Raw genomic sequence first — 26,387 nt, 5'->3', positions numbered from 1 at the left:
AGCAGCAGTCTAATAGTGTAAAATAATAGGGCTATTACACACATATCAGTAGTATTTGGGCCCATTTCAAACACAAGATACTTCCTAGACTTGTTTCCAAACCTCACATGAGTCTGTTCTAACATGTGAACCCACTGTTTTCTTCTCCACCAAGTGCAAGGTCTGAAGGAGTTCTTTGGCTCTAAAGGGTCTTTTCTGAAAAAGCTTGCTGGAGGAACACTTGGGGAAGAAGGGGGAAGCAAGAAATGGGTAAACAAGAAGCTGAACCACAGGACAAAGCAGCAGCAGAATCCTAACAATTCCCAGGCCACCAGAGGAAAGAATCAACTTCCCCTGGGAGGCTGCGCTCAAACTCTGGGAAAGGGAAACTGTTCTCCTCGTTGACTTTGCAGGAGACCCAAACCAAAGGATGGCAGTTTGCTCACTCCTCTGCTTTTTGAGGGAGGTGTGGCTCTGCAGACTGGAATTCCACAGGTGCCCCTATCTAACAAAAAAAGCCAATGGATTCCCTCCACCTTGACAGAGCCCAACCAAAAGAGTTCTCTCATCCAAATGGTCTATAACGTGTTTAAGTCTGTCTGCAGCACTTTGTGGAAATCCTACAGCCTTCAGGAAGGCACCTGGGGGCAGATGATGTCACTTAGGTCACAGCCAGTGAGAAGTGTCCTTTCTCACAATTATCCAGTCCATTTACTTTCATCTATTCTCCTCATCTGAAAGCCTTGATATTGGATTTCCTGTCATTGGAAAAAAACTTGTCCTAAAGTGAGGACAAGGGTGATAGTTGTTTTTTAAGATTTTTCCAAATCCAGTCATTTACTTGCAGTTCTAGATTAACTATTTAATTTACCCAGGCAGCCAGAAGGCACTAGCAACAACAAAGAGAAAACCACTTGTGCATTTTCATTCCTGGGCACAGAACAAGTAGCAGCAGAAAGCAGGAAAACTGAAGGAACACAAGTCCTACAAAATGCAAGAAGAGGCAGAGTCCAGATTTGGAAGTTGGAGATCCTCTGTCACTTTTCAAATGGGAACCACAACAGTCAGCAGGAGTTGCAAAACTCCCTCAGGGCCTGCTGCTGAAAGACATTCCTTAAAACTTCCCATCATCTTCAACAAATGTCCACTTCAATCTTTCCATCTCATGTGAAGTCTTCTCTTCACCTGTTTGTATTCGGTCAAAACAGAAGATAATCCAGCAGGTTTTGTGGAGGGGGTGTCCCCACTGCTAATCCCTAGAGAATTTCAAGGGCTGGCCTTTACACAAACTCAGTCTGTAAGTGAGAAGATATTCTCTGCAAATAAAAAGCATTTTTGACAAGCCAGCAGCAGCTCTCGAGCTCATCAGCTGAAGCAGCAAGGCAGCAATAAAGTATGATCAATGGGGCTTAATCCTCTGAAGCAGGTGGAGAAGACAAGCAAATTATCTCAGATGTTTTTTAATATTTTTAAATAAAATCTTTAACACAGCCTTAAACATTTTCAGTTATGAACTCACCAGGCAATTGGCTGAAGAACAGGATTAAGGTACAACCACTTCCATCCATCATTGATATCAATGTCAAAAATTAGATTTGATTCCTGAGCTGATAAAGTTTAATAAAAATCACCAGGACTACTTTAGAGAATTCTATGAAATTCTAAATTAAAAGCATTACTCAACAGCCTGTTCTGTAATACATGACTTTAACAGATATTTCAAGTCTCTCTCAGTTACATTACAGCAAGTATTTAGTCAACTACAATCAAAGTTAAAACAAAAAAGTGCCTGTGATCTAAGGCTCATTATTCCAGACCTGTTGTCAATCAGTGAAAAGGAGAGTAGCAAAGGACATACCTTGGAACTGCTCCCAAAACAATCAAGTTGGCTTTTTGTTTGTTGTTTCCAATTACAGCATTTTTCATATCTCTGTAAATCCAGAAAGAAAAACAAACCCTGGTAAATTACGCTGAGGTACTGAGGGCTTATCTTAGAATTTACCATTTCCATGAAGGCTTAGCAAGCAGTTTTGCACATGTCCATGCTGCACTACAGACTGAGCAGTGCTCCAGGGCACAGTGTCCTCAGCCCACAGGTAACACCCAGAGCTCTGGGATTCCAGTCCATCCCAGCTTCTGCAGGGAAGCAAAAACCCAAGCTATCTCACATGCACACCAGACACAAAGAGCTCTTATTGCTGCAGAAAACTAGATATATTTGTTCCCTGTGCCCATACAGTCACCAGACTTCCAAAATAATTTCAAAAACCCCACTACTGGTTGGGAAGTTAAATGTTGGTAATTTCAAATATTAAGTGAATATTCTACTGGATACAGGAAAAGACAAGCTCAAAGGAAAAAAAAAAGGAACAAGGAACTATGACCAGTCTCCAGAGACCAGACTTTCACTCTCCTCTTCACCCCAGGCTTCCTTTCACGAATTTCAGTAGGACACCTGAACATCTGCATGTCAAAATCTCAGGAACAAAGCGGGAACAAAAGCATTTTCCTGCCTGAGAGTTCCTGCAAGGTTAAACACGTGAGAGGCATCCATGCTGTGGTACAGGGACAGGGGAAGCACTTTGGAACGTGGACACTGGTTTTGCACACTAAGAATTCCTGTGCAAATGTGTGGTTTGCAACCTTGTTAGGAAATGGTTACTGTATCCTAAAACCATCCTGAACATACTGAACATACATGAACGTCAGAGAACCTGAAAGCAAGCTGGCAACTTATGACCAGTTCCAGAAAATCAAGATGATACATTTCTAGGAAACTTTGTAGTTGTAGAGACCTTTAAGAGCAGAGAATAAAAAGAGACCAAATTCAGGTAATTTTTATTAACAACAAAAAATAATAAACTGGATTACTGCAGCATTATTGCAAAACTGATAAATTAATCACTGTTTAACTAGGCCCATAATTCATTCGGGTAATTTGGGAGCCTTAGTGGCTGCTTTAAATCAGCGTATTTTCTTGCCACTCTTTCACCTGCTACCTGCAAAGTCAAAGGGATTTAGAGCAGCCCTGCTGTGTAAGATCCACCCTGGCCAGCAGGAACACCACACAGTGCTGTGGTGCTCACTGAACACACTGCACTGCAACAACCAGCTGTCCCAAGTTTAACTCACTTCATCAGAGGTACAAAAAACTTCTTAGCCAAGGTAGGCAACATTTGCTGGCATAACAGAACCTTTATAGACCTCCATTAGCAAAAGGTTCTTCCTGAATTTCTCCCTGTGGCTCGTGCTCTTACCCAGCCACGGAAGAGGGCTCCAGGAATTTTAAGGCAATGGAAGGGAACCCCTGGAGGTAGGATGTGATCTCACAGCTCCAAGCCAGGAGCCAGGAGCAGTGGCAGCAGCTGTTCTGTGCCCAGCTGAGCCCAGGCAGAGCCAGCAAAGCCCAGTGAGCCCCCAGCACACAGGGCCCTGCCAGCCCAGCCCAGCTGAGCACCAGCACAGACCCCGGGCCTCGCTGCTCCATCGCCCTCAGCTCGTTGACTTCACCCCACGGGACAGGAGGGAGAGGGGAAAGAGCAAGATCAGAAGACAGGCGAAGCTGGAAGCCCCAGAAAATTTCAGGGGTGGACTTGGAGACTGCAATAAAACCAGACACAGGCCTTCAGTGGTTTCTATGCTGAACGCTTGATATCCAAATATCCCGGTCGTTTTTCAAGGTTTTTAAAATACCAGAGTCAGTCCAAAACAGTGGCAGAAACAACAATCAGGCATCTCAAAGGAATAATGGAAGCTGTCCCAACAGATGTGCTAATTCCCTGCTCAGGCCACTCCAGGACTCCCACAGAGGCCCCTCTCTGGTATCTGAGGCACCAAAGCCCCAGAAAGGCTGCACCACATCAGGGATCTGCAGAAGCACCTTGGGAGGCCAAAGAGGGGACACTAGCCCAGCACTCTGAACATTCACTGATTTGGGTGACATTTTAATGCTCTGCTCAGGAGATTTTACACCATATTGTGTGGGGGAAAAAAAAACCAAACAAAAAACCCATACAAACCACAAAACACCACCAGCCAATTTTTTGAGTCCTGCCCCAACTCCACAAGAGAATAGCTTAACCCTAAATCCATTTCATACATAATAGTTACTGACTATCAGAATTCAATTTAGAGACCCTTTCACAAGTGGCAGGAGTATGGCCAACTTCCATAACACTCATACTGAGAGGGTTAGTGAGGGCACAGTCCTGATCTGGAAATGATTCCGATGACTTTTTCCATCCCAGGTCACAAAGTTTCTCATTAAAGTCATGGCGGACAGACAAGAAATATCAATCACAAGCTTGAGATGTCTGACAAATCCAACACATGGACATTCAAACATTTGCACCTGCAAGCAAGTAAAATCGATACAGTGACCAAAACCTGTCAAAGACAAGCGCCAAAGACCCCCATGTTTGTGGGCATCACAGCACTCCCAAGTTCCCCACCACGTTTCTCTCTTCCAATTTGCCATTTACAGAAATGAACCTACTCAATACACTGGGAGCAGGTGGATATGGAAAGCAAGAACATCCTCAAAATACCATAATCCAGTGCTGAATAGCAGCAGACCTTTTTTGTGTACTATGAAAAATAATTACGTGATTCCATATTATATTTTATGAAGATTTTCCTGATTGGGGAGGTAATTCCTTGAGAAGTAAAGAAGCTACCACATGCTGTCATAGACTTCCAGGTCCTTAGTGAATCATGAACCTTGGAAACTGAGGGCAACTCCCTTATTTGAAAACATCACCTCCAACGAGTTGGAGCTTGACTGATTTCAGATCCAAAATGCCATGAGATTCATCCAAGGGAAAAAAGCAGCAAAGATCACTATCTGGTACAAGAGGTAACAAAGAAACCCCAGGAATTATTAGTCCAAAACTAATATTTCCAAATGTCACTGCTCCCATTCCCTCTGTGAAAAGGAGTCCTAGGCATGAGGGAGGAGGGAACAGCAGCACAAACACAACTACGGAGAGATGGGAACTTCAGAGCCCAACTAGTCTGTGGTGACTCCAGGCCTAGTCTGTGATCCAGAGGGAGACAGGGGCCCTTGCCCTTGGACCTGGAACACTCCAGCACTGCTGAGCTCCTCAGCCTCACAACTGCAGCTTGTACAGACCAAAACCTCCCCCAGGAGGGGGGGTGCTCCTGAGATGCACTCGACGTTGGTTGGATTGGGTTTTTTTTAAATAGCCTGTGCATTAAATCTTATAGTTTATATTCAAACTAAACTGCAAGTTTTTAAACAAAATAACCTGAATTACAATCACTCTAATGCAGAGATTTAAAATCTGATAGTTGGTATCTATGCCAACATTTTCTTTAACCCAGCAATTTATATGAAAAGAAAACTTTCAAGGAGGAACAATACAGGCTGCCAACAACAAAATTCAGCAAAGAGATCCTAGCTAAGCATTTGGGAATACTGCTTCCTGAAGTGCCCAACCAGCTTTTTCCATCTCTTATGGCTTCTCAAAGAAATAAGAATGCAGTTTCATCAGCTCAACTCTGTGACCACTCAGCTTTAAGTCAGAAACAAAGTGGAGACTGGAAAAGCAGCAGGATTGATTTTCTTCCCACCAACTCAAGAAAAGGGGGAACAATTACTGGGTGAGGTTTATCAGCTCCAACACAGTGTTCTAGAACATTGCAGCCAGAAGCAATCAGTTCAATTAATTAGCTATAAGTAAAATGCAATGCATGCTAGTTTTAGTGTATTAGCACAGCATGAGCGTTTAAAGTATTTTAGGAGTACATTAAACTCACCAAAAAGTCTAATTTCCACCCAATTGCAGCCTGCCATGAGTTACAAGAGGAACTAATCTGCCAACTGTGCATGAAGTACTGTTTTTATTCTGAAGCTAAATGTGTGATGGTTTAAAGGCACCAGATATAGCTGCTTCAGATAAGCAAAAAGCAGTATTAAATATAACAATTTGTGAGTAAAATATGGCCTTTAAGTTTCAAGGATTCCTAACCAATAAAAAATAGTATTATTAAATGTCTAAGTCCTGAGAAAATCAGCACTCCAGCCTGCCAATGGAAATTATTATCGTGGAAGCAAGTTACAGTACTCAACTTTGTTCTAAACAGAAATCACTGAAGTTCAGCTCTAACTTTGGGACTCCTCTCACTAAATTAAAACCCAACAGAGCAGCAGAGTGAGCTCAGGCCCCAGCTGGGAAAGAATAGAGCTCTCCAGCATCCCAGGGATCCACCCCTGCATCTCTGCTGCCAGGGAGACCCTGAGGGAGCAGCGTGGAGACAACGACACCCCTGGGAGGATTTGGTTGTGCCTCTGCTTTTAAATACAGGAAATCAGGCACAAACAGAAGAAATAAAATCCTGAGAGGAAGCCCTGGAGCCTTCCTAAGGCAACACAACAGATCTCCAAACAAGCCAGAGTGACTTGAGGAAGCAGCCACAGGAACTCCACAGAAGAGGAGGAAACAAAGAGCCTGCAGGACATTTCCTCATCTATGGCTTCTGAAAACAGAGCAGGTGGCCACATTCAGGGGTTCCTAGACAGAGAAGGATTCCAGAGGAACAATCCCAGAAGGAAAAGTAGCCCTGGACACATCAGGTCAGTGCTTTCACTTTTCATATGAAACAGTTCCAGGAGATCCTGAGCTGATTACAGGGCCAGAGGAAGCTCCAGACAAAGCCCTGCCAGGAGATTTATCCACCAGAGGCTGAGCAGAGTCACCAACAATGGGATGACGCAGAGCAGGGTCCTCAAAGCCTTCAAGAACTCAAATGCAGGCAGCCAGAGAGCTGAGGGACTGGAGCTGGTACAAGGACACAGCCCAAATGAAAACCCTCTCCCCCAGCTCCAGGAGAGTCTGAGTTAAGGGTCATACAAGCAAATGGCACCTGGGCTGGCTGGACTCCAGTCAAGAGCTCTCTGAGGAGGTGAGGTTTGGACAATCATGTTTTCTACAGCTTTTCCCTCCTCTTCCTTCTCCTTTTCTTCCACTTTCCTATTTTTATGGACAGATGCAATGCAACACCAGAAATTCATGGCAAATGTTGTGGCTAAAGTATGTCCATCGCTACTGTGGCAGAATTCATTTCCAGGATTGACACTGCTATGGCTTGAAGCTGTTTGCTACCCCCTTAGCTAAGAGTTCAGTGTTTGTACTGACATCATTACTGGTCCAACCAAGGCAATAAAACATTAAAAACTCCAGACAACTCAAGCAAACCACAGAAGTCATAAATCAGCTGGTTTTTAAGGTTAATCATCAAGTTGGGAAGAAAAGTTTCAAGATTTCTAACCCCATTCAAAAAATACCAGTTGATGCATTGAAAAAGATGATTTTACAGCAAAGAACAAAGTAGCACATGGAGACAGTGTTACTCAACTCATTTGAATTTTAACACTTTAACTGTGACACGATTAACATACAGTGCAAACTAAACAAATTCAATATTTAAACAAAAAAAAAACCTCAATCCGTGGTTTTTCTCAGTTCTGGAGTCTCAGTGCAGAAAATCAAAGTGCTGTAGACAAAGCACCTGGCACTGCAGAGCAGTGGAGTTCAACATACATAATGCTAAAAGTGATCATTTAGTCCAACTCCTCCATATCACAGTCACAGAACTATCTGAAGTGTCCTCTTTGGAGAGGCAACTTACCTGGTCACAAGTTCTCTTGCCAAGGAAAGTCTACCAAATAGAAAGGGATGTGTTTCAGTGATCCATACCCGTAGTTAGAGATACTCACAGCTCACTCCTGCCCTGGATTTATCCCAGTTCCCACGTGTGTGACACACTGCAGACCCCTCTCCTACCAAACCCTGTGAGAGCTCACATCACTCAGTTCACCTGCTGCCCTTCTGATCAAGCTTAACAACTGAAGCTCTTCATGTCTTTGGCTTCAGCTTCAACTCAAGCTCCTTCCCAGTCTATATTCACTGACAAGAGGGAGAGGCTGCTTTTCCCACCTCTCCCAAGCATGTTTTATCACCTCATCCTTTGCACTGAGTCTGGAAACTGTGCTACAAGTTGCATGAGACAGCTAATGGAGAGAAAACTCAGTCTTAAGAACAATGTAGCTCAAAGTTAAACTGCTTGAAGTCAGTGGAGGACGGGAGTTTAGCCAGCTTTTATTATGTAACCTTTATACACTCAAACACATCCCAAACCAACAAAACCACACGAACCGTAGCTAGAGCTCTGTATTATCAGCATTTCAATCTCTGCTATTTAATCAAACTAGGTCCTAAGAGTGAAGAATTATCCCCAAAGAGGTGAGGGGAAGACAGCTGCAGTTCAGCAGAACTCAGAAATTCTCACTCTCAGAAAATGCCCTGCTCTGTGACACCAGAGCAGTGAAACACTTCCTTCACAGCTCTCCCCAAACAGCCACATGAAAAGAACATCCTCCACCACTGCTGCCTCAGATGAATGGCCCAAACCACCAAATACAAGTAACTGTGTTACTTTTTTTCTGTCTCCCTCCCTTCAAGGATATTTCCCTTCCCAGGATGGTACTGCCTTCAGCACTAGTATCTCCCACAGCTGAAGTAAAGATTAAATGAATTTCACTAATCACTCTGTAATACACATTTTTATAGCACTGTCCCTTTATTGGAAGTTACTTTTGTCCATTGTCCCATTTTAAGCCCACCACTCATTATCTACAGAATGTTGTCCACCACAAGTCATCCACGTGGAGAACTATAAAGTTTCATTCAGTACAGGAAAATACCTTAAAATGGCCCTGCAGCACCTGCTTGGCTGCTCTGGATGTGAGCTTGGAATGGTGTCTGACACTGCTCACTGCACCTTGGGCCAGCACTCCCTGCAGGATCCCCAAACCCTGCTGATCTGACACAGCTATGACCCATTAGATTATAATAACCTAAAGTCTCCCTGACACAAAGCAAAGTCTCTGATTTTTAGCTCCAAATAAGCTAAGATGATGCACTGGCCCCCACACGCTTTAGTCTCATTTTCCAAATGGGGTTACTAAGTGCTCACTAGGACAGAAAGCCCATAATATCTATATCCAAATAAACTCCCTCACTCTGGAGTTTCTGGACATTTCAGACAATGTATGTTTGAAGTATGTTTTAACAAGGAATTTTCCCAGCTAGCCTTCCTGCTACTTGACAGTTCCCAAAAAAAAAAATCTCAACACATTTAAATCATCAGCCCAGCACCTGCAATACAGCATACATACTGAAATCAGCTTAATATCTGGTAGAGAAATTAACTGGTAAACAGAATCCTGTCCTGTGCATATTACTAGAATTGCCAACCCTTTACAGCCTGCAAGTTCCATATTGCAAATGGAAAATAACCTTCTTTTGGACAGTAAGTAAATTCAACTTTTTTTTAGTGCTGATTCCAATCAATTCGGACTGGCAGCTTGGAACCAAAAAAACCAAACTGCAAATATGAAGAATCACAAACTCAGCAGTGCTGCTGATTTTGTGGCACACATCCCTCAGGCTCATCCTCTGAGCTCAGCCTTAACAACATCCCACACACCCCAAAGGGCACAAGGACTATTGCTCCCTCAGCTGCTCCATTCTGCCCTCCCTTGCAGGCAGCCCCTCTGCATTTCTCTGACAGATTAATAAAGGGAAGGCAGACTCCCTTTATTAAGATCTCAGAGATAACTTGCAGCATCAGCTGTGCTCAGCTGGAAGTCTGTCACTAAGTCCCACCTCAGGACTTGTGTGACCAATACTCCCTGATTTCCACCAGCCAGTCTGACAGAAGCTGCTTCTCCTCCCCCATCCTACTCACAGCCTGAAACCATCACAGCAACAGTATCAGCACTCTGAGGGTGGTGTGGAGAGGGATTTCAGAGAAAAGTGGCTTCCATGTGAAAGGCAGCACTGAAGAGATCAATCCTCATCAGGCTTCTCTCCCAGGCTCAGAGCAGCAACTGCAAGGTTTGAAATATTCAACAGCCCTGCAGGCTGGAGATGGCTGGGCCAATGTCACAGGTATTCCTGAAGCTTAGCCCACCTCTAAATATCAGTCCAGGAGTTACAATACATAGCAATTTACTTGCAGAAGAAGCAATTGTGCATTTGCACCTTTACCTGCATTATAAAGAAAGCACAAAAGTGAGAGAGTACCTTGTTCTGTGACAGGAACACAACTGTGTTCCTGATTTATGTGCAGCTTCCCTTCTCCCCTCTGCACTATCTTTCCATCTGACTACAAACCCCATTCTATGGAAAACCCCTCTTCACAGAGCAGTGCTTAATTCCCCAATGATGTTTCAGCCTCTTCATTTCCTCTTCTCACCCTTGGAAAGCTTTCCTTCCCAGCTCACCTCTTGGAAGGGAGAAACCACGAGTCATACTCCCAGCACCACCTGAACCCGCTCAGATTTCTGTCACATTCTCAGCCCACAGAAACCCTTCCCAGCTCCAGCCACAAGGAGCCCCTCCTGCAGTTCACAGAGCACCAACACTACACTCAGGAGCCTCCCCACACAAATGACTCTGCACAAAAACAACACTTCCAAAAACTCCATCACTTGTTCTTAGCCAATGACACCTCCAAGTTCCATGCAGAACACGCATTTACTGCAGTGCAGTGTCTGGGAGACAACAGAACTGACCCAAAATGTACAGGGGCAAAGTGTAACACCAACGACCCCCTAAGGGCTGCTCTGTTTCCACAGGGCCAAGGGAACATGCAAAAAAACCCAGCTCCTGCAGAAAATTTGGGTTCAGAAGAGCCTACAGGCTGAGTGTCACTGCAGCTGTTTGGGATGCACTGGGTGGAAACAAGTGCTGTTCATGACAGTGTTAAAGAAGGTTTGTTTAAAAGACATGAACAAGAAGCAGAAGGAGCCTCTTCACAGCTGTCTGAAGGGGGTACCTGTTGCTCCATTAGAACTGAGATGGGAATTTCTTCTCTTCCCACTCCATGAAGTTGCCTCTTATATTTCACCCAGTTTTCGCGCAGACACGTGAACTCTGCACTGCTGCTCCCTCCAACTGCCACAGCTGAGAAACACAGGACACTGCCACCCCAATCCTGCCTGCAACAGCCATGGCAAATCCAAGAACACAAAAATAATACAAGCTGGATGGAGAACAGACAGTGTCTGAGGTGGTTTATCAGTACCAAGTGCCATTTCCACAGGATGTTTCTTTTACTGCCCTGAGCAATAAAACCTCACACAAGTTTGGAAGATCCTTGTCTAACTCCTGCTGGCCATAAAGGACAGGGACAGCAGCAGCATAAGGAATTCTCAGTGCACCACAAAGATGATGATTTACAAGTTGTATAAGATGACACCTTGTGACTGCTGAGGAACAGCCTGATGAGAAACAGTTGGGACCTTGAGCAGCCAGATTTGTCAGAAAGAATTCTCCTTTCAAACCCAGCCTTGAGACAGGATCACACAGCTCTCCACAAAGTGATAGATTGCCACTTTGAAGGCACCGGGCTAAGTGTAAGCATGACAAAATGTCTCTCAAAAAAGCCCCCAACCAGCAAATAAATTAGAGGGCAAAACCAGGTATCAGTCTTGCATCTAAACGATGTGGTCCTGAGCTTAAGATCAAGTAAAAAGCAAATGGCAGCCTAAGGATCACAACTCAGAATTGTTTCTAAAACAATAAATAAATACTGCCCCACTGCAAAGCACAGGATGATGCTGCAGGAACCACCTTGGGGCAAATGAAGCTCTCCTAACAACACAGATTTCCAGAGCTCTGCTCCTCTGCCAATAAGGGCAAACATTTCAGGGAAGCCCAGAGAGACCCTGCAGTACCTGCCCACAGCGAGTGCCCTGAGAGCTGCACACCTGACACAGTGCTGACCTTGCACTGTGCACTCAGAGCTCCCTGCAGGGAATCTGAGCTGTACAACAAGATGAAGGGTTAGAGGAGCACCTCAGGAGCCACAAAGCGAACCCTACAGACCTCTCGAGCATAAGCATGGCCACAATGTAGGGTTCACGTTTACAGAAGGAAACTACCATATTAATCTTGCTCATCTTCAAAGACAGTCAAGAGAAGGTGGGTACACACACAGCCACACAGGTGTGGGTATGGAGAGGGGCCCTGAACACTTTGGTTCCCTGCCAGGTGCTGTCAAAGGCAGGGGTCACCCCTGTAGGAACCTCAAGGTTCCAAACCCTGAGCTCAAATTCAGGATTTACTGGCAGGTGCTCCAAATTCTCCCCTTCCTACCCACTATCAACACCCAACTGAAGGTGGTACAAGTGATGTGAACAGAAGTTCTGCAGGAAACCTGGCATTTTTAAATGAGATCAACAGAACTACAGGCAGCAGTACCAGACACAGGGTTCTGTTTTCCCATTAGGAGGAAAAGGAAAAATTTCCCAGCCAGGTGAAGCTTCACTGTCTGGACAAAGGAGAATCTGAACACCACCTCTCTGAAAATTCATGGGAAAGAGAGGAAAAGAAGAGATTCTGATCATTTAAATACCTCCAGAATATGTAATTAAAGCTTTCTCAAGTTACAAGATGAAAACTGGATTGGCATGATTTTCAAGTTCAAGAAGCATTTAGCTACATCTTACCTTTATCAAAGCTCATTCAGAAGTTGGGTTTCATTAAAATTACAAGGATGCAATCAAAAAAAGGCCCCAAACCCAAGTTATTCATTCAAGCATATTAAAAACAGGACTATTGTAACTGAAGACAATCTGCAGAAACAAAGCCTCTTACAACAGTCTATTTTCTGATGCTTGATATTCATACAGTTCCATCAATCAAAATAAAAATCTAGGTCATCAGTATTTCCAGCCAGGATGCAGGAAAAGAAACCAGCACATCTTAGGAAACAAAGACTTTCTGCAAAGGATGCAGCATAGCTGATAAAGCTTCTGAGAGGCACTCTGGAAGAACTGAAATCCTGCTCTACTCCACCCCAAACATCAGTTCATCCCAACTTCAACACCTCTGCAGACACCCTGAAGTCAAAGGACGCAGGGAAAAGCAGTATTTCTCTGCCCAAAGAGAACCCTGGGCTGACAGAAATGTTTAATACATACACTACTCTAAATCCTATTTTTTATATACATTTCCCTTAATTGGACTGTTTCACACCCACCCAGCAATATCCTGAAAACACCACATCTGCCACACAGGACTGGCTCAGAGTCAGCAAAGACGCACTCCCACAATGAAGATTCCAAGCAGAGCAGCACAAACACAGTTTTACCATCCAAATCTGCCCAGTGAAAGATATTACGAAATAAATTGGTATTTTCTTGTCTTTAAATACAAGAAAAGCATCTCAGCATAGAATCCACTGACACTCACGGACAAGATGAAGAATTTCAGATGTTAACCGAGACAAAGATGCCGCCTAAAACTTCCTGTTTCTGGGAAATGAGTTAAACTTCAAAAGGTATGAATAACACATCAAAAGATAGGGAAGGGATTACCAAGGGTTGTGGGTTCCAGTCCTTTGAAAAGAAAGGAGAGCAGGGAGGGAGCGCCAGCCAGGGCTCAGAGCATCTGCCAAGGAGAAAAGAGGGGCTCAGTCACCCCACTGGGACACTGGATGAGACACATCCTCGCCCCAGGACCACCCCACCAGCCCCTGCAGGAGTGGACTAGGAAGGCCAAGGGGTGGGAGCAAAACCAGACTCTCCTGCAGCAGAGTTAAGAACCTGTACAGAGCTATGGGAGGGCATCACAAGTTTTGTACAGCTAAGGGGGTATTTCAACCAAGGATGTTTCTAGGACATTTTCATGTCTGTTGTGTTTTTCACCTATTTTAAGGGGACACGAATTCTGATATGTTGCCCTGGGGCACCTTTTGGAATAATTGTTTTCATCTGCTACTGGAAAACGCCTCAGGTTGTGCTAAGCAACACAACCAATATCCTTGGCTTTCTGATCCACTCGGTCCTTTGATGTTTCCTGGCATTTTCCTAGACAGGCACAGCCAGCAAGTTACTGGTAAGCCCAAAAAGGTCCTGTTTCACCACCAGAAGTCAGTCCCAGGCAGGGACTCGTTTGCCACATGGCTGTGTGGCTCTGATGGAAAGCTCATAGCCCAGGGACAGCAAGGAAACAACCAGACCTTTGCAGCAGGACAAGTCCTTCCCTCACTCTCTCAGTCACTGCCCCTGACCACTGGCATGCAACAGAAGTACTGAAATATAATTTGCATCCAAATTAATTTCTCTGGAAGCGTTTTCTTTCAGCTTGCAGTTCCCATGGTGAGACAGAAGCCAAGCATTAAAAAAATAAAAGCCAACACTGAGGCAGGGCAGCAGGGGAAGAGTAAGAGGCAAATACACTGACTCAGCAGTGGAGGAAGAGAAAAGAATCTCAACAGACCTGGAAGAGGAGTAAAAGGTGGCCAAAAGGAAGAAGTGTATCCAAAAAAGTTTGTCAATGTTCACAGAATGTTAAACCTCATTTTTGGCAACTGGGAAGCTGCATTATGACCCATATGCACTACAGAGAGTCTGTATCAATACCATCCATCCCTACAGCAATACTACCACGTTGGCATTAAGATCTGCCAACTAGATTTCTCAAAAAAAAGACAAGAAGAGCTTCCTGCCCCTGCCCTACAGCTCCAGTGGGATCAAGCACCCCCGGCCTACACACAGCCAAGAGCCCAGGGGTGTTCCAATGACTTACATGACACCTTGCAGGACTTTCTGGGGGTCGAGGTCAAACAATCTGTCGACATAGTGGCGGCTGCTGGCTGTGACCTCCTGCAGAGAGAAAACAAACAGCAATGGCAACAGTTTATATCAACTCAGAGAAAGGCAGGAGAACAGGAATGGCTTATGCAGCAGCAGCTCCACAAAACCTCTCAGGCAAGAGGCAGCAAACCTACAGAATGACATTTAAATGTGACACGTGTTACTGCTGGGCAACATCCACCCAGGGATTAACCCTGTGTTCAGGTGTGATTTAGGGAAGATGAGGTGCTTAATGTAGATAACAACACGGTGTCAGAGCAAGGTAACAGAGAGCTATTTATGAGCTGCATTATCAGCACTGCCTCGAACTGGAGTTTTATTATGTTTAATTACTATACTGAATAAATACGAATTCCTGAAAGAAAAAGTTTCTAGGAGCAGTTGATGTTGCTCAAGACACATACCCACAACCTCTCCAAAACAGGGAAGCTGGTAAGAAGACTTTTTTCTGTAACATACCTACACATTTCAGAGCCTGCCCCACACAACTGCAGTGGGGACAGCAGGACAATATTCTCCACAATATTCCCCACAGCATTCCCACAGCGCTTCAGAAGACAAAGCAAACTCTTCCCAGCAACAGGACCATGCTTGTAAGCTACACATTTATGCACCAATGATTTGCTATTCCTTTTGAGAAGATCCAAGGTTGGAGATGGAAAGCGTTCCAAAAAACAAGGGTGGGAAAGGGAATTTTCCCTGCAGGTTCTCATGAACACGTGCCAGGCTGTGCTTCCATTATCTCACCTCTTCTTCTTCTTCTTGCCAGCTCACTTTTTATTAAGCCTTTCCCAGTTTTTCTTTAGGAGTTTTCCTTGAGAGAAGCTATAAGGGAATTGAGAGCTCTTCCCTGCTTTTGCAAGTGTCTGCTCGGGGACTGCCTCTGCTCCTGCTTCCCCACCCCGATGTCAAAAGGCAGCAGCAGCTCCTTGCCTCTGGTCTCACCTAGCAGAGGAGAGTCATCCAGAGACAGCAGGACTCCTTTGTCTCTAGGAGTACCATTAAATTGTGCCACATAAACCCTACAGATAAACTTCCATCGTGTAATGAAAGACAATATTTTTCGGAACAGCTTTGAGCTGTCTGACCCACGTATTTGTAGGCAGAAGTTTTTAGGACTTCAGAGACCCCGCAGCTGTTTCTAAAATACCCTGACTCTCACACCACCAGCTACAAGGTCCGCAGCACGCAGAAGGGCGTTCGTGTCCAGGCGAATTTGGGGGGGGAAAAAGCAAAAGCCCCGACCCTGAGCGCGGGCAGCAGCACCCGGCTGTGCCTTCCGCACCGTTCCTGCCGCACAGCCCGGGACCGCTCGGGCTGTGCCGGGGGCTGCCGGAGCCCCCCGCGGCCCCAGGGGAGAGCCGCGCCCGGCCGGGCAGGGCGGGCGGGCACAGGGAGCCCCTGCCCCGCTCCGCACCCCGGGCACGGGCGGCCCGCGGGAGCCGCCGAGTCCGGGCCGTGCCACGGTAACGACACAGCTCCGCAGCCCCGGCCCGGGCCGCTCGGGGGGGCAAAACCGCCCCGGCTCGGGGTGCTGAGGGAAAGGAGCGCGGCCCCGGCGGGCAGAGCGGGCCCGGCCCCGGGGCCAAGGTCAGCGGGCCCGGCACTCACCGACAGGACGCTCATGCGGAGCGGCGCCTCCAGCACACACGCCATCTTGGCGGAGCGGCCCGCGGCGCCTGGGGCGGGCTGGCGGCGGGCTCAGGCCGCGCTCATGGCGGAGCGGGCGGGCGGGGCGGGTCCGGCGGGTCGGGGCGGGCTCGGGGCCGGGCCGGGGCCGCGGGGACGGGGCGGGCCCAGCGAATCGGCCCCGCCGAGCCCCCGCTGCCGCCGCTCCGCGCATGCGCCCCGCGCGGGCAGCCGCGTGCGGGCCGGCGCGCGCTCTGCGCACGCGCGGCGGGGGGACAGGGCGCGGCCTCCGCCGGGAGTCGAACGGAGACGAATCCGAGCCCCACCGAGCCGAAAGGAGCCGAACGGAGCCGAACGGAGCCGAACCCGAGCCCCGCCGAGCCGAAAGGAGCCGAAAGGAGCCGAACAGAGCCGAACCCGAGCCCCGCCGAGCCGAAAGGAGCCGAGCGGGGCCTGAGCCCAAGTCGAGCCGAACCCGAGCGGAGTCCGAGCCCAACCCGCCCATTCCCACCCTCTGCCGCACATAAACGGTTTGGGTTCCCTTTTTTGTCATTGCTTTTGTCGCCCTCTTTGATTTGTTTGGTTTTGAGTTTGCTTTTCGCAGAAATAGCCCCGGACCCCACGGCTTCCCTCAGAGTGGCTGTACAGCTCCATAGGATGGTCTGGGTTTGTATCGGCCCCTGTATTTCCCCACTTGAGGTATGGGGATATGGATTTTATCAACCCCAAGTCAGAAGTAAATGGGGGGCAGGGCAGTAAAAACACAAAAAAACCCAGTAAAAACACCACAGCTCAGGTTCACGTGTCTCACCTTTTGCTCTTCCCAGGTACACAGAGTTTCTCCAGCTTTTAAGAGACTGCAGGGGATAACGGGAACTCAATAAACACACTTCAGGGTGCAGCCACAAGGTGACTTTAATAGCTTTAATTTAAAAAAATACTCCACTTGTGAAAAAAGGCTATTTCTCTTTTTGTTTTCCTCTGAGTAGATCGGTGTCATGCTCTGAAAATACCTGTGTGCTGGCCTGGAATGGAACAGGTGAACATTTTTCTCAAGCACTAATAACAGCACATACAGTTTTGAATTAAGTGCAAAAGTCATACACCGAAAAATCTTCAGTACAAGGGTCTGACAGAGAAACACTTTACACAGGTTTCTCGCCAAAATTTCAAAAGTCAAAACTTTTCAAAGAGACTCTAAAGCTTCTTTCTAAAGAGGACTAGAGGCTCCGGGTCTTAAAAGCCAATTTCAAGTTGTCAGCCTTCCCTAGAGTTTTACATACTTTTTGAAGTATTTGGCCTTTACTGGAACAGCTCAGAGCTTCAATGGAAATCTTCATGCAGCAGAAGATCTTGCCAGCAGGGAAAATCCATAATGGATGACAGGAAGGTAGGGGAGGACACTGCAAACTACAAAGAGGGTGTGGACAACTGGTAGCTCTAGAGATCAGAGATGATTCATACTCCAAAAAATGTATGGTAACTGTATTTACCAGCTGCACTCTGCTCAATGGATGCTGAAATACTTTAAAAAATCCTGAAAAGGTTCAAAAATCAGTACTGTACCTTGTACAAGTTTCCTGCTTTCTAAAGAGCCTAAACATATTTATCAGAAGGGGGGGATGTGGGACAAGACACAACAGAACAACTTTAAAAGCATAAGAAATCAGACTGAAAAGTCTATTCCATGTAAGACACACGTTCCATTCAGTGCAGAGAACCTGAGAGCTCCACACCACGCTCAGGGTCCTCGGGAGGCTTTGGAGTCCAGAACACAATTTATCCTTAAAATACTTTATTCCATTATAGTGTTCAGATCACGAGGCACAATTCAGATTTCAGCACTGCAGACCCAGGACCCTTAAGGAGACTCAACTACCTTCAGCACCTTATCTGACAGTTCAGAGCTACTTTACACACCCTGAGGGTCACCCCCAACACTCGCAGGTTCTCCTCACCCCTCAGTACAGCTCTTTGGGGCTGTTCTGACAGAGGAGCTGGTAACTGAACTGAGGGAGCTTTAATTTTACCCTTTTCTAGCCCTTGAATACTTACACACCTTTAGTTTTCATAGTGAACTGCTGACAGGAGAGGAACAGAGGTGGATCCCAGACATGGAAGTGGCTTTAAAGACAGAAGTCTTGAGCTCAAAGTGTTTCCCTGCTACAGAACTCACACTCACCAATCCATTGCACTCACTGCTCCCTGTCCAGTTCCTTCTTCCTGTCAGGACACTTTCTCCCTCACACTCCCCGTGCCTTGGAGGGGGAAAAGCACAGGAGCTACTTCTGCTGCCAAGGGCAGCACAGTTGTGGGGAAGTCTGGACTCCAAAAGCTCAGCCCAGAACACCAGAAGACACTGGCAGAAAGGAGTCTAATGACACCTGCTTGAAAACACTGTCACTGCCATGAACTGGGGAAGTTTTGTTATCCTCACAGCCTTTCAGGCCAAAGGAGTGTAATTTGATTGCTAACAATTCAGGGGGAAAAAAAAGCAGAAAGAAATCTTCCAAGAGGGTCTCTATTCTCAGCTGAAGGTTATGAAGGTGCTTTGGAAGATTCCAAATCCAGTCCTAAGAGTTCAGCAAGTTACAGCTACTGAAAAGAAGTGACAGGTGAAAAGGGAGGCTGATGATCACGGTGGGTTTTGCTGCCTCAGGCAACTTAAAAACATCCACCACCTTGTATGAACAGCACAGCCTTAATTAGTAATCAGTAAGAGCCAGGACAGTGGTGATGCCCACATTTAGGGAGCTGTTCTTCCCAACTACTTGTGTTTTAAGACATTGTTCTCAAGTCTTAAGAAACAGAACACAAATGAGGTTCTAAGAACAGAGATGCACTTTGCCATGGTCCCCATAAAACCGTCATCCTCCAAATCAAGAGACTTGGTTCCCTACCAAAACTCTAATTAAAAGCAATTCAGGATAATACACAGTTTTGTTTACGACCATGAAGTTTTTCTATGGCATGACTATGACCAGAAAAAAAAAAAAATCTTCATTCTTCTATTGCTGTTTCGTTATCCTGGGAATTCTATTTCCAAATGTAATTCACAGAGCTATTTTGTGTGCTACTTTGTATTAAAAGTTCAGTATAAAACAAGACAAAAGCAATAAAATCAAATCATTCAGTCTTGTTAGTCAGACATCCTCTCACTTGGGCCTGGGCTGCATTCTAAGTTCTTGTTAGACAAGCACAGTGACTCTTGTAGAGCTGTACAGCTGAACATATGGAGCATACACCAATAACCAGGGACTGAAGCAAAACTGAGTGACAGATAGGCTTTAAACCCTTTGTCAAAGTACTTTGTTGGAGAAGTCTGCTTCTGACTTCCATGTTTAAACCAGATAAATCATCTTCCCTGTGAGAGGCACATCCAGCCCCTTGAGCTTAAGAAAGTAAACGAATAAGATCACGTTAACATTAAAAGCACGAGCAGTCCACCAGTTCTCTCCACCTTCCCACAGAAAGGCTGGCAGAGAACTTAGTTATCCATCACAGGAAGTGTTAATCTGTTTTATCTTCCTCCTCTGCAGCATAGATGGCTTGATTCCTCCTCTTAATCTTTTTAACGCCACTGTTCCCGTTCTCATCACCCCCAACGCGCTTCAGCGGTCTCTCAGTGGAGCTCTTCTCCTCCCCTTGCTTACTCCCAGCAGACTTCTCCAGATCCTCGTTGTTGGAGTCCATGGCATCATCGGAGGACACCGCCATGGAATCTGGCATGATCCGGATGTCGGAGAAGCTCGTGGAGAACTCGGGGGGGTGATCAGGGGAAGGATCTACAGAGCACGTACTCAAGTCTTCATCGCCGCCTTCTTCATCCAGCATTATCTCATCTGGATTGATGGAGGAAAGGCCAGAGTTATCTGTGTTATATTCACTGGGCTCCTCTGCTGACCCAGTGCTGTCCATCTCCTCCTCCTCCTCCTCCTCTTCATATTCACCCCGTCCTGAGCCCTCTTCCTTCGCCTGCTGGATCCTGTCGTTGATGTCAGTGAGGCCAAACTGGGCGCAGAACTCGGTGGTCTGGGGATTGATGGTATGAACTGGCTGCATGTTTTTCTGGGGCTTGCTGGGATCATAACAAGCAGCTGTCAAGGTGAAGTTAGAGGGAATTGTGAGGTTGTGATGCAGCTCTTCTAACACCTCTTTGATGGCTTCGTCGGTCACGCTGTAATCCCACCTAAAAAAAGTGCAGAGAGTTCAAACAAGTGCAGCTGGTCCAAAGGCACTGCCTGTTCCCACTGCAAAGGAGGGGTTATGAATCCAGCCCACAACAGACACCTCATTTCTCAGGTGATCTTTTCAGGGAAGTTTTCAGTTTCTTTTGGTCAGCACTGAGATTCCCCCCTCCCCACCAAGGATTTGTGTATTATGTCAGCCCACCCCCACGACCCAGCCTGATTTTCAGCCTCACAATCTGTCTGGCAGGATGATCAGCCACGGGGTATTCTCTGTCCCTCCAGTGCTGGTACCTGAGTTTGCAAAACAAAACTAACAGCCTAGGAAGAGCAGGAAGGAAGCTGTTTGCTCCAGAGTACAGCTCTTAGCATGCCCTTTACTTCCCAAGGCATTCAGCAAGTCCTGCAGGCACAACAGGCTGCAGGACACAAACACAGCTCTGACATAACTTTACCTCCAGTCCAGCAAAAAAAAAAAAACACTTTTCTCTCTGCTTTGCAGGCAACGTACTTGGCATGGAGGCCGTTCTTTTCAGGCATGTTCCAGGAGCACTGAGTCACATTAACCAGGCTGTTGGTGGCCTTGAGCACAGCGATCCACTCGGCATCGTACTCCAGGGAGTCACCCGCGTTAGGATCATGCTCCACATCTATTATCTGCTCACAAGGCACACAGCACGGACAATAACAACGAGAGAAATGACAGAGTTATTTCACTTGACATCAGAAACTCATTAAAGTTTTGTTACTTTCACCCTGCAGAGTTTTAAGAAAGTTTAAAGTACACTGAGCTAGGGGTCTCAACCAAACAGGTCCTCTCAAGCCCCACCTACAGGTTTAGACCAGAAGGGGCTAAAAAAGGACAATCAACAACAGTAAAAAAGGCATTTCTGAATTTTAGCTTACAGCAAATAGAAAGCAGAACACCCTCCCTCCCTCCTGCCAGCAACTGGGCAGTTATGCAACTTAGAATTGAATTTGCCTACTCTTAAATTCACATACACATCAAGAACTGATGGCAATAGTTATTCTGCTGCATGAACACACAGCAGTTAACAGGAATTGGTTTTAAACTCTTTCAGCCGCTGATGGATTGAAATTTGTCCTCAGTGACATTAACCCAAATCAAAGTGTTTGGTTTAGTCAAAGCACTAGTCAGACTCTGATTTTAAATGATCCATAAAGTAATTGCACCTTTTAAGGCAGTTTAGAACAAAAAAAAAATAACAAAAGATGCGTTTTAAACCAGAGTTACACGCAGGGGCATCACCACGCTGTTGGAGGTACTACTAACCCAGATCAGTTTTGGTACAGGATTTTAAGTCTGGACTAGCACCCCAGTGACCCCTTGCACAGCCAAAGCCCATCCTCATGCTCTCTCCTATCTTCAGAGGTAGCTCCTGGGGCAAATGGATCCCAGCACGTGCCCAAAGCACAGAGAATGAACCACCTTCCCTTTAAGCTGATCAACTAAAGCTACTTTCAGACTCCTAAAACACTTGACTGCATTTGAAGAAGAGCTGTCAGGGGCTCCCTCTCACAGCAAGGAATTTTAGACTCATCCATATAAGTCAAGTTATTTTTCCAAGGGGAAAGGAGATGGTAGGGATAAGCAAATCCTGCACCTGCACAGCAAGACCCGAGGTCTGCTTATTTCAGGACAAAATTATGCAAAGACCATTCCACATATCCCCCATTCCTACTTTCTTTAAAACTGATCAGCACTATTCTCCAGCTGATATCCAAGCACAGCAGTAGCAGCCCAGACAAGTGAAATACTGACTGTGAAAACCCAGTGCACATGTCCATCACCTGCAGGAAGTCTCTGTGTGGCAGGCATTTATCCAGAGCCAGAAACTTGGTTGCTTTTGGCAGCTCTTCTTTGGAGCTTGTCTAGGAAACGAATGGTGTTCACACAGTCATTAGCAGTTCTGTGAAATCTGACCATTCTAAACAAGTTGTATAGACAGGTTTACAGGCATAACTTCTGCAGGAAAAATACTTTCAGAAATAGAAACATAGCTTGGGTTTATAAGAAAGGGATGAAGGGATAAAGAGGAGGACAGATTTCCCTGGGAGTCACCCAGGAAGCTGGATGAAGGTGAGAGCAAGATAAAGCAAGAGCCACCTTTCGTCCCTAAGGCTGAGGACAGCCAGCCTTGGAGCAAAAAGGAAAACTGTAACCAAATTAAAACGGACTTGTTGAGCCTGCAAGATCTGGAGTTACATTTTTACACCCCAATAACTTGCAAACAGGAACAGGAGGTCCCACCACTTTCAGGAATAACTGTTTCAACTACAGAGGCTGGTTTTTGGCTTAACCCAGGCCACCAGGCAACCCCACCTGCCAAGCCTTACAGGTGCCCTGCCCCCCAGGTAACCACGCTCTTCAGTGGCTCCTCTATCACCTTATTTTGAAGTAGTCTCCTTCCCCAACAGAGCTGGAAAGAGAATGCTTTCCTGTAAGTCAAATTAACATATTTCAACAGCAGTAACATGAGCTATTCCATACTGTCCTTGAAGAAGATTGAGGGAGTTACACCCCTGATCCCTGATTTATAACATCTCTTTAAGTTACATAAATTAGTAGTCTTAACACCACTTAATTTTTTTGTGGCTTAAGCCGAGTTTTAACAACAAAAACCATTAGGCAGTTGCTTTTCTGGACCTGATTACTTGCACTGGAATTCTAACCTGTGTCTGGGACACACATTCTTCACTGCCTTTCCCCCTTTACCTCATGTTGCATGAAAGCTGCGAATTTAACGTGCAGATGTGCTGAGAACCAGTAGGTGGGTTTGAGGTGCTGCAGGAGCTCGGAGGCAGCAGGGTTCCCCAGAGTGTTGCTCTCCACTTCTTGGCGGAAGAAGGATTTCATTTTGAGGAGCTGTTTCTTGTTCCCATAGTGGTAAATGCTCCTGGGCCAGTCGTGGGACATGAATATATCCATGGGTCGCTTCAGCTGTCAGCCAAACACACAGGGTACAAACAGCACGTGTGATAAAGGAGTCAGGAATCTCACAGCACAAGGTGAAGACGTCACACATTCCCTCTCAGACCAACACAGAGCCAGCTGGAACCAACAGCCTCCCTTCCAAAGCCAGGGAATACACTGCCCAGCCCCATCCTGGGGGTGGCCTCTGGAGCTGCAAAGGGACTCTAATGTCCATGGTTTGTTCTACACTTTCTTGGGATAGTCAGCTGTGTTTTGTACTGCCTGAGAAAAGAGATCACATCATCACCATAAGAGTCAGGCACTCAGGGGGAACTACAGCTGTAGAGCAAGTTCTCTGCCCACAATCCAAGGCATCTTCTTCCTCATGAAATTGTTAAAAGCTTTGTTTAAAAGGGATAATGGTTGAGCACAATATTCCTCCTCAAAGGAAGCATCCCTCAGATCTAATCAATGTCTTAAAGCATGTCTTGGTTTAACATTTCCCTCAGTTGTATCAGAACCCACCTCTAGATGAAACCTGAGTCCAAGTAACAAGAAACTTCGAGTGAAACGCATCAACCTCTTTGCAATGATCCAAACCTCCTTCACTCTGTGTTCAGCACCCCTGTATCTACTGAGCACTTCAGTGTGCAACTGCAACCTGGACAATCCTTCACAAGGTGCTTATAAAGACATGTATTTACACCACAACCTCAGCCAAAGAGAGTGGCCCTGTGACACAGCAGGGAGTAGGCAAGAGCTCAAAAATAAAGTGAAACTGTCCTTTGAATTTCTCACCCTGGAGTCAAAAATACTTAAACCATGGGGATTTGGGATCAGCTCGTTTAGCTGGTTCAATTTTGAACAGTTAACTTTGTACCAACCACCTTGGATGTTAGATAAGGTAGCATCCACCTTCCTAAAGCTAAGGTAAAGCTGGAACAGAGGGGTATCACTGGAGTACCTTCCACTCTGAGTTTTATCCAATTAAAAAAAAAAAAAAAACACAAAAAACCCACTCCTGTCTGTGATTTACACCAAATTTGCATTGCTACACTAAGCATTGGGGGAGATACTCAGCAGGAACAACAGGGGAACAACATCCAACATAAAATGGTCTGCCCAAAGTAGCTGAGAGTTGCTGGCAAGATTTGCTATCCAACTGCACACTTGGTCAGAGCAGCTGTAACTTCTCACTTCCAAATGAACGAGAACTATTTACCGCTGTTCAAAAAAACCAGGAATTTCACTAACCTGCTTGAGTTTGAAGACTTCAATATTCCTCACATGGTAAGCACTTCTAATTGTTTGCTGGTTGTATGGGGGGCACTCAAAGTGGCCTGAAATAGTGAAAACAAGAGTAGTTGCCTGAAACAGCAGTTCCCTCCTACACTGCTGGCAAGGCAGCGTTTTGGGGTCACACAGACACCTAGAGCACCCCAAATACAAGGCTGGCAGTAATCAAAGCAGACACTGTATTTCCTTTACACACAGAGTACACCAACAGGCTCCCAATCTTTTATGTGTGAGGCAAATATGTTGTAAAAATGTGCCTACAATAACGGGCACTTCTTCCACTGTGTGTCTTATTTTCACAAATATAAAAAATAGAGTCATTCGGCGTGGAAACAAAACCCAGGAATTTGACTCCAAAAGCCAGGACCTGTTGGAAACAAATAACTTCTGGCAGAAAGATTTATGAGGTTTTGCAGCTCTGAGGTGAGATAACAGCCTCAGTACCCCCACAATGACACTGCACAGCCATGTGCAATTCCACATGTGGAGAGCTGTCTGCTGCCCAGCCATGACACTTCTGTATCACGTCATATCACAGCTACACATGCAAACGTGCTGGCACAGGAGAAGAACACTGGGGAGGTGAGAAAATGCTGAAGTTGGGCATAGACACAGTGAGAGCACAGAGCAAGCCTCTGTGAATGCTCAGTGGTCGGAACATAAATCAGGATGTAACAACTCAGAAAGAGGCATAAACTAAAAGATCACAAAACACCACACAAGAACTGACTCCTGACTCAGGTCACTGAGGCTGTGATTTTCTATGTTTGTTCAAGAGTGCTGCCACCCACCACCAAACTACAGCTTAACAGGTTCAGCAGCAGCTCAAAGATCCGTGTCACAGCCCACAGGCACCACAAACTGCAGGAGCACAAACACGAACCCTGACAAAGGGATGAGTTTCCAAGTTTGCCCTGGGACAAGAAACCTGAAAGTCTAGCATAGCTCCTGCATACTCTAAAGAATGCACAGAAAACATACTTTCTTACCAGTCATGGTTATTGTCCCACATGCAATATTTAGGCATACAAAGTGTATGCTTGATAACAACAAATTTAATTAGCATTGACAGGTATTAGACAGAATCAGATGTTCTAGAAAACTAGTTCAGTACTCTGCAGCTTGAAAGCCACCTGCAAAGCTTCTCTGAAGCCCCGTGTTACTGAAGGTAGTACTGTACAGTAATCACAATCACTCTTGCATGTGCTGAGATCAGAAAGAACACTGACGCGGGGCATCATCTGTGACAAGAGTTTTGCCACGCTTCCAAGGAAGAACTCTTGAATATACACACACACGTGTGTGTATAACCAGGAGGAACTGGATGTATGGACATTAAAACTCAGGACAGGATAGGACATTTATGTAGTGTCAAACTGGGAACACAAGGAAAACTAAAGACTCTTGCACTACAGGCTAAAAGGACACTGCCATGGAACAACCAAGACTATTCCAACAACACTCCAAAGGTGCCCTTGCTTCCTGCTGTGGTCGCTGGGCAGCTACAGACTCATCACCAACTCCAAAAAAACCTGGGTATTGAGCCAGCAGAGGTTTCCAGCGCAAGAGCTGGAGCGGGGATGAGGACAGCCAGACCCACCCCCACGGCATTCCCTCCCCGCTGCCCCGGTACCTTTCCGGTAGTCGTGAGATTTGAAGATGCCCGAGATGC

At 46.0% G+C, this 26,387-nt stretch overlaps 2 protein-coding genes across 2 annotated transcripts; both read right to left on the bottom strand.

Moving 5' to 3' along the window:
• Nucleotides 1-1,791: 1,791 nt before the first annotated feature.
• Nucleotides 1,792-16,393, bottom strand: LOC108502889 (armadillo repeat-containing protein 8-like). Its single transcript, XM_017826322.1, has 3 exons — nucleotides 16,280-16,393; nucleotides 14,601-14,677; nucleotides 1,792-1,909 (listed from the first exon to the last, which is right to left on the bottom strand). The coding sequence occupies exons 1-3, from the start codon at nucleotides 16,322-16,324 to the stop codon at nucleotides 1,807-1,809; spliced, it is 225 nt and encodes a 74-aa protein (XP_017681811.1). The 5' UTR covers nucleotides 16,325-16,393; the 3' UTR covers nucleotides 1,792-1,806.
• A 1,682-nt stretch (nucleotides 16,394-18,075) lies between these two features.
• Nucleotides 18,076-26,382, bottom strand: DBR1 (debranching RNA lariats 1; the record flags this gene model as incomplete). The annotated part of the gene is made up of 6 exons (XM_017826188.1): nucleotides 18,076-20,486; nucleotides 20,996-21,141; nucleotides 22,297-22,377; nucleotides 23,222-23,446; nucleotides 24,674-24,759; nucleotides 26,349-26,382. Coding segments are annotated over 6 exons (1,251 nt in total), but the record flags the coding sequence as incomplete, so codon positions are not given.
• Between the last annotated feature and the right edge of the window lie 5 nt (nucleotides 26,383-26,387).

The sequence above is a fragment of the Lepidothrix coronata genome, unplaced genomic scaffold (genome assembly GCF_001604755.1).
Source record: "Lepidothrix coronata isolate B3197 unplaced genomic scaffold, Lepidothrix_coronata-1.0 Scaffold125, whole genome shotgun sequence".
Lineage (NCBI taxonomy): Eukaryota > Metazoa > Chordata > Aves > Passeriformes > Pipridae > Lepidothrix > Lepidothrix coronata.
This window is presented reverse-complemented; position numbering and strand designations above follow the sequence as displayed.